At 52.6% G+C, this 8738-nt stretch overlaps 1 protein-coding gene across 1 annotated transcript; it reads left to right on the forward strand.

Moving 5' to 3' along the window:
- Positions 1 to 2052: 2052 nt before the first annotated feature.
- On the forward strand, positions 2053 to 8409 carry INHBB (inhibin subunit beta B). The gene is made up of 2 exons (XM_027637345.1): positions 2053 to 2990; positions 5649 to 8409. Exons 1-2 carry the CDS (start codon positions 2588 to 2590, stop codon positions 6422 to 6424), a joined length of 1179 nt encoding a protein of 392 aa, XP_027493146.1. The 5' UTR covers positions 2053 to 2587; the 3' UTR covers positions 6425 to 8409.
- The last annotated feature ends 329 nt before the right edge of the window (positions 8410 to 8738 follow it).

The raw sequence follows: 8738 nt of genomic DNA on the forward strand, positions 1-8738 counted from the left end.
TGTCCCCTTCTCCCGCTGTCCCCTTGTCCCCTTCTCCCGCTGTCCCCTTGTCCCCTTATCCCGCTGTCGCCTCTCCCGCTATACCCTATCCCGCTGCCCCGGTCCCGCTGCCCCGGTCCCGGCACGGTGACCCCGCCCGGCCCCGCCGCCGCTGCCCCGCGCGGCCCAGAGGGGGCGCTCTCGGCCCAGGCTTCCCCGGCGGCGGCGCGCGGGCCCCGCGCAGGTGAGGCGCGACCCCGCGGGGGCTGCGCGGCCCCGCCCCGGGGCGCGGAGCGGGGGGCGCGGATCGCTGACACACCTCGGTGCCGCGGCCGCCCATGTGCAGCGGTCTTCTTTCCCCCGCCTCGGCCCCTCCGTCCCTGGCCGCTCGCCCCCGGGCTGGGCTGCTGGGGGGAGCCGGGTGGGAATCTCTCCTGACCTCTGCGAGGCAGTGTCACAGCCATCTCCTTCGCCTTGGAGCCCCCCCCGGGCTGTCCTGGGAAGGAGCGGAGGAAAACCCGCTCCCCGGGCGCGGGCAGGGCCATCGCTCCCGGCGGCTCCTATCCACGGCTGCGGGAGCGCGGCTGTCCCGTTATTTCCTCTCCCGGCTCCCCTCGGCCGCCGCCCTGCCCTCCCCCCCCCCCGCCCCATCGCTGCCTCCGCCAGGCTCCGCGTCCCTCCTGCCCCACGGAAAATACACACAGTCCCCGGCACCCGCCCCGATTACTCGGCCCATTCAAACAAACAAACAGAAACCCGCCCCGTCGCAAAGCCAAACCGACGGTAAACTTTCTAATGACTTCTTCTTTCAAGTGCTTAAAAGGCAAGGAACACCGCGGGGGGTGGGGGGAAGAGGGGGGTATCCATCTCCCGGTCGGGGCGGGAGGGGGGCTGGAGCTGCCGCCGCTCGCGGTCCGTCTGTCCGTCAGTCCTGCCGGACGACGGGACAGGGACGCGAGCCGGTGTGCGGTGGGTGTGTTTGCAGGAACCGGGAGGGAGGGAGGGGACGGGGGGAGTTAAAGAAACAGCATAGTTAATATTTCCACATCAGGAAGTTACTGTAATAGCCCAGGGGGCAAAAGACTTAACTTAATCTCCTAAATAGTGAGGAACCCATGGCGTCTCTGTTATAGGTTGGAGTTCCCACGTGGTTTTAACTCCTGTATAAAAGTTTCAGTAGAAAGTGCCACAATGTCGTGATTTTGCAGGGGGGAAAAATTAAAAGGAGAAGATCAGAGGAAGATAAGCGAGGAGCAAGCAGCTTCCCGGAGACCTTTCACTGCGGATCGGAGAGGGAACATCAGACGCGTTAAAAAAGAAAAACAAAAACAAAAACCAAAAATCCAAACAAAACAAAAAACCCCAAACAAAACAAAACACAGCGTTCAAGCCAGCACAAGGCGAGCGAAAGATCAAAAAGACGCAGAGAGGGAGACAGATTAACTGGAGCAGCAGCAGCAGCAACAACAAAAATCACACTTAAAATAATAATAACAATAATAATAATAAAACCCAAACCACCAACAAGGGAGATATTGTTTAAAAAGAGCGAGCGAGGGAGCGAGCCGAAGAGCTGGTCTGACTGAGTGGATCCGTGCAGCTTCTCCTGGGATCGCCGGGATCGCGCCGCTTCCCCGCGCCGCGCAGCGTGCGGTGCCCTTCCCGCGGCGGGGGTCCCCGGGCGCCGCCGCCGCATCCGCGCCGGACTCCGGACCCTCCGCGCTGCTTTGAAAAATAAAAGCACCTCGCTAATAATAAGCGGGGCGGTGGGGGGAGAAGACTCGCAACAGTGGAGCTGCCAGCCGCGCACCCCCTCCCCGCCGCCCCCGACTCCCTCCCCAGCTATGCTCCGGGTCAACTTTGATGGCACGTTGAGAAGCAGCGGGCGCTGAAAGGGGACAACCGAGCGGCGCGGAGCCGACCTGCTCAGAGACCTGCACCCACGGATTGTCCTGCGGGGGCGGAGTGGGCGGGGGGGTACAAGTGGCATTTCTCCCCCCCCCCTCCTTCCAGGCTATAAATTGGATTGTATATAAATCTGCTTCGTTTATCTCCCTGACCCCCCTCAATGACGCTGGACTAGAGAGCTCCTCTCCGCGGCCCGCCCGGACCTGCCGAAGCGAGCGATGGACCACGAGCGACTGCGCCCGGGGATGCCCCTCTGAAGCGACGCGGGGCACCGGGGCAGCGCGGCGCCGCCTCTCCCCTGCTCCCCGGATCCCCTTGCACCTCCGGCTCGCTCCCCGCTCCCCCTCCCTCCTCCCCGGGCTCCGCAGCCACCCCCTCACCTGCTGCCGTCCCCCTCCCCCGTGGAGCCGGGCTCTCCGTGCACGCCAAGCCTGCTGCCCCCCCCCCCTCCCTCCCCAACTTCGCCCTCGGTGCCTGCGCGTGCAGCCTCCCCCCTCCGCCTCCCCGGCGGCACACGCCGCTTCCCCGGGCGCCCCCTCCCTCCGCCGCGGCTCCCCCCCTGCGCGGAGCGGTTGCGGCCCCCCAGCTTGGCTGCCACCGCCCCCTCCGCGCCGCGGAGCGCTCGGAGCGGCGCTGCCTGCAGACGGGCTCCCTGCGGCGCTCCGGGGCGGCCCCCAGCTCGGCCCCCCGCTCCTCCGCCATGGACGGGGCGGCTCGCCGGGGGGTGCTGGCCGCGCTGCTGGCCTGCGGGCTGCTCCTGCTGGGCGCCGCGGCCACCCCGACCCCGCCGGCCCCCGCCGGCGGCTCCCCGCAGGACACATGCACCTCCTGCGGCTTCCGGCGGCCCGAGGAGCCGGGCAAGGTGGACGGGGATTTCCTGGAGGCGGTGAAGAGGCACATCCTGAGCCGGCTGCAGATGCGGGACCGGCCCAACATCACGCACGCCGTGCCCAAGGCGGCCATGGTCACGGCGCTGCGCAAGCTGCACGCCGGCAAGGTGCGGGAGGACGGCCGCGTGGAGATCCCTAGCCTGGACGGGCAGGCGAGCGCGGGGCCCCCGGCCCACGACCCGGTCTCCGAGATCATCAGCTTCGCCGAGACAGGTGGGCGCCGCCCGGCCGCGCGCCCCCGCCGCCCGCGTCCCCCTGCCCGACCCGCTGCGGCCCCTGCCCTGCCGCGCTCCCCGCCTGTCCTGCATCGCCCCGTCTGTCATTCCCCCTGCTCGACCCCTGTCAGTCCCCCTGCTTGACCCCTGTCATTCCTCCCGCTCGCCCTGCCTGTCCTCCTGCCCACCTTCTCTTTTCGCCTGCCTGACCCCTGGCAGTTCCCCGACCGCCCTTGCCTGGCCCCCTGCGTACCCTGCCTGTCCTCCTGCCTGTCGTCCTGCCTGCTACAGGCACCTGGCTGCCGAGCTCACCCGCTTGCCCTCCGCCTCATCCGCTCTCCCCTCTGCCCCGCACCATCCCGCCCTGACCCTGCCGGTGCCTTCCCATCCTCCGTGCTTGTGTCCCCGTGCCCGGGATTCTCCCCGGGTTGTGCCCTGCAACTCTCCTCGCTTGTCCCTCCATCCCTCCGCAGCCTCCGTGCCTCCGGCTCTCCTCTGGTGGTCCTTCCAGCTGCACCGGGGCTTGTCTCGGTCCCTGCGTGTCCCACTGTCCCTCCTCCACCTGTCCCACTCCATCTCTTGCATCCGTTGCCTTCTTTATCTGCCCTGTACGCTCATCTGCTTCGCTGCCTGCATCTGTCTATTAAGGCTTTTATTTGCTGTCTTCCCTTTCTATTTGTTTCTCATTTATTTAGCTTTTATTTGTAGTGTTGGCCTTGTCTGTTTGTCCACTGCGTGCAGGGTCCTACCAAGTGTGTCTATCTCCTCTCTGTCCATCAGTCCGTTTACTAACAGTGCCCTCCATCCCCTTGGTACCAGCCATCTCAATCCTGTCCAGCCATTGCAGTTATGTGTCACTGAATCCCTTCAGCATAGCTTTCCAGCAGTTTAACCACTGTCCCTGTGAACTTTGCACATCTGGCTGTAACACTATCACTCTGCAAATCACCTCTCTTCTATTTGTCTGCCCACCTCTCCTTTCCTTCATCGCTGTATCGCTCAGATCATTTTTCTCTCTTTCTATCTTTCTGTGGCATCTATGTATCATTTGTCCGCAAAATAAATCTCTTTCTATCCTGTATGCTGCCCACTCATCTTCTTTATCTACCCTCCCACTTACCAAAAGCATATACATTTACAGTATCTATGGGATCTGTTGCATTATACATATGCTTGTTATATTCACATACAAAATTTATGAGCGCACACAATCTCACACAACACAAGTGATGTGGATCGGTGCAGCAACACCGTACTGTTCTTTTTCTGTCACTGCCACCACAGTTTATGAAGAAGTTGTGTATTTACTAAACACGCGAAAGGCTTTCTTAGCGTACATTTAGGGGGTTATTATTTTTTAATAGGCTGTTGTTGGGAGATCTGGGGTGGGCTTGTACTTCCATTTGGTATTCAGTCAATCGCTGTCTTTTGTAACACTTCCGAAATTGACTTTATGTAAAACGTAGACAAACACAGTGAAAATTTTTGTCACTGAACTATTACAAGGTACTGAATGGGCTCTGGAGACAAATTTGAAAGGCATCTAGGGTAACAAATGAAGACAGCGACTACGCAAAAAATCCCATTCAGAGATTGACAAAAATGCTACAGATTCTTGGGAAAAGAAAAGGAAGAAAAATCTACATTTAGCTCTGTACAGAAGGAAGCAAAACAGATAAGGGCAGATGAGAAAATGCCTTTCCAGCAATAATTTTAAATAGCGATTGGGATGCTTTGATTCAGGGACCAGAATTAGTCTCCGCCATAAAGGCCAGCTTGCACATTTATCACCTACGCCAAATTTAGTTAGGACTTGTAGTACAAAATTGCAGGAGGGCCACTGGTATTTCTGAAACATTTCATGCAGCAGGCTCTTCTGTTTACAAATAAGGGGTTATGTCAGACATTTGGTGACATTTGGTTTTCTGTGACATTTTCTCTCCTTTAATTCTGGTGTTACTGAAAAGGAATTGAGAACAGCCAATAACAGCGTTACAGCGGGAACAACCGCTTCATTGCCTCTCTTCGTATGGGAGTTTATAATTTCGGGGAGAAAAGGCAGAGATTGAAATGATTAATAATAGCAGATATTCTACCAGACTTTAGTGGGGGTTAGCTTGATATGTTGGACAAGCCGGCACATTGCTGAAATATTTTCCCTTCTGTCTCCTGAATCCTTTCCTTTAAAACCGCAGCGAGAATATGTGCAAATCGAAACAAAATCCCTGGTTTGGCATTGGTGTTTCAGTGATTATTGAAAGAGCTCTCTCCGTGAGAATTGGCAGGTAGCTGAAAGTTAAAACTATTCTCAAACTGACAAGATAGCAGAGTCCTACTGCTGGTCTTTTGCAAGGTGCTGGTGTAGCATCTTTAAAGCTGGCCGGCTGGGAAAAAAAAACATATTCTGGAGAGCTTCGAGAGATCTGACACATCCGACTACAGCCCGATGCTGAAGGTTGCTGTGGGAAGTCCCCTTTTCAATTAATTTTGACTGCAAACTGGAGCTATTTGATGCAGTGCATGCCTTCTGGCTGGCACAGCCCCGTTGCCGTTCTCTTGATCTGCTGTGCTCCAGTGTTGTCCCTGAATCCAGAAAGGCACACAAGCTAATGTTTCCTTTTTGACTTAATCTTGCTGATCTCTCCTTATCTTGCAGACGATCTGGCCTCATCTAGAGTCCGCCTCTATTTCTTCATCTCGAATGAAGGGAACCAGAACTTGTTTGTCGTTCAAGCCAGCCTGTGGCTTTACTTGAAGCTGCTTCCATATGTCTTAGAGAAAGGCAGCAGGCGAAAAGTAAGAGTCAAAGTCTATTTCCAAGACCCGGACACTAGCAACAAGTGGAATGTGGTTGAAAAGAAAGTTGATCTCAAAAGAAGTGGTTGGCACACTTTTCCCATGACAGAGGCGATCCAGGCTCTGTTTGAGAGAGGAGAAAGGAGACTGAACTTGGATGTTCAATGTGAGGGCTGTGAAGAGTATTCAGTGCTGCCAATTTATGTGGACCCCGGGGAGGAATCCCACCGGCCTTTTTTAGTGGTGCAAGCCCGTCTCGCCGATAACAAACACAGGATCCGGAAAAGAGGCCTGGAGTGCGATGGCAGGACCAATCTATGTTGCAGGCAACAGTTTTACATTGACTTTAGACTCATTGGGTGGAATGACTGGATCATAGCACCATCAGGTTACTATGGGAATTACTGTGAAGGGAGCTGCCCGGCCTACTTGGCTGGTGTCCCGGGGTCGGCTTCCTCCTTTCACACCGCTGTCGTGAATCAGTACCGAATGCGGGGGCTGAACCCGGGCACCGTGAACTCCTGTTGCATTCCAACCAAACTTAGCACAATGTCAATGCTGTACTTTGATGATGAATACAACATTGTGAAAAGGGACGTTCCCAATATGATTGTGGAAGAATGTGGTTGTGCTTGATTTAAGGTGTGTTTTTGGGGGGGGAGAGAGAGAGAGAGGGGAGAGAGAGAGAGAAACATTCCCGTACAAGATGGTGTTGGAGGAAGTTTCACTGTGTATCCAGGCATCAGTGTTGGAAAGTCACTGTGGAAAAGTTTGACAAAAAAAAAAAAAAAAAGAAAAAAATAATCATTTCACTTTGGTGTCAGGACAGTGGCAGTTTGTGGATCATGGACACTTATATATTCTACCACTTATAAGTTAATGCTATGAAATATCTTAAAGACACACACACACGAAATGTGGGCACGCACACAAAACACGCGCTCATACACACACACACACACAGACACAAACACACACACACACACACACACACACAAGGCAGCTCGGAAAAGGGACATGAGCACAGAAAGTCAGTGACCAGTGACGACGGACCTAAATGCCTGCCAGTACGAGTGAACGGCTGAGCAGCTGTTTCCCCGCCTGCTGGCGAAGCCAGACCGAAATGAGCTCCCTTTGCTCAGGCAAAAGCACGGACTGTGAGAACACAATGTATTCTTGCACGCAGGTGTCGAAATGACCAAACTTAGAAAATTAAAAAAAAAAAAAAAAAGAAAAAAAAGGAAAAAGTTGACTGTCACCTCTTAGGTCTAACAGGAAGCTGCAGGACACCTGCCTTTGGAGGCGATCACTTCCTCTTAAATTTATCTAAACATAAACATCACAGATACTCGCATCTTCCTACAGCACTTCCAACAAGGAATTGTGTGGTTCCATCGGAGAGAGAAAAGGAGACAGACACATAAGCAACTGCTGTATTTCTAACACCTGGCCGTTGCAAAGTCACAAGCTGGGCTGGTGTGATCTGATGCTTTCACTGCCCACTAGCAACCAGTGGCTGGCTACACCTGCAGTGTCTTGGAAAAGGGAATCAAAACCGTATCTGGACTATGTTGACTGTTGGCATCTCTCACTGTTTGAAGAACAAAAAGTTGAAGTTGCAATCTGTGTTCTTCAATGGGGGACTTGGCAAGGCTACGTCACACGGGGGACGAGCAAACAAGCAATCGCCACCACGGTTAAACCAATGAACCCTAAAGAGGAGTGACGGCGACAGAGTGGAGACCTTCTGAGAAATGCAGTGCATTTAATAACAGGCGAGGAACATTTTTACAAGTCTTAGAAAGGAGGAGAGAGGAGAGTGCTTTCAATTTCCTTACCAGGAGGTGTCAAGGATGGCCATAAAGATCAGAAAATAATGATACAGCATAGCACTTGCAAACTGCTTGAATGCACGTATAATAGCACTTGCAAATTTCAATGCCTTGAAAAGTGGTACTTGATAGTGCACTTATCTTTGCTCACTATCTAGGTAAACAGGTGCCGCATGAGCTATGCAATTTAAAGTGTTGACCCATACTAGACAAAACTGGACTTATGATATGACTTTTTTATATTTTTTTATACTTGAAATTAAATCTTTTGCTTCTTTTTTAAAGCGAATGATTGCTTTTAATGTTTGCACTGATTTAGTTGCATGATTAGTCAAAAAACTGCCATTTGAAAAAAAATGTTATTTTTATAGCAGCAAAAAATGAATACAGTTAAATGTATTATACATAAATTTTGGAACCAAAGAGGCCAACATATTAGTTATAATTTTTATGAGATGGCAAAGCCATCATATATCATGTAGTCATACTGAGCAATCCCTCACGAGGCCTACCAATTGTTTCAGGGTACAAAATGGATTCTGTTTGTTCTATTCAGTGTCTTTTCTATACCATACGCACATGGAATGTAGAGTGAAAAAAAAAGTGACTATTGTAGAATACATTACAATATGTGCATCCTTTAAATCCAATTTTTATGTTTATTTAATAAAGTTCCTTTTAGGTTCTGTTCCATAATAATTTAAACCAAACAATTTTCACTTAGATTTGCTGTTGAAGTATTTTACATTTGTGTACAGTTTAAATAAATAAAAAAGGTTGAAAACTGGATATGCTTTTTTTTTGCCTTTTTTTTTTTTTTTCAGTGTGTAACATCTGGAGGAACTTGCTTACTTTCAGGACTGACTAGGCTGCAGACGGTGAACTGTCGCATTAGACCGTAGTCGTATTAGTCATTGCAGAAAGCCTTGTCTGAGAGCTCAGCTGCGATCCTAAAAATGTTATACTCCAGTTTTATTGCTGTCTATACATGTAAGCATCTGCTTCTTTCTATCTGCAGCAGCGCAGGGGCTCTGGGTGCAGGAACGGCGCTGTTCCGCATACCTGCAGGTCATTTACAGCAAGTTCCTGGTTCACCTGCTGTGTAAGAATGTAACTTC

This window comes from Corapipo altera, unplaced genomic scaffold, assembly GCF_003945725.1.
Source record: "Corapipo altera isolate COAL_440 unplaced genomic scaffold, ASM394572v1 45, whole genome shotgun sequence".
Lineage (NCBI taxonomy): Eukaryota > Metazoa > Chordata > Aves > Passeriformes > Pipridae > Corapipo > Corapipo altera.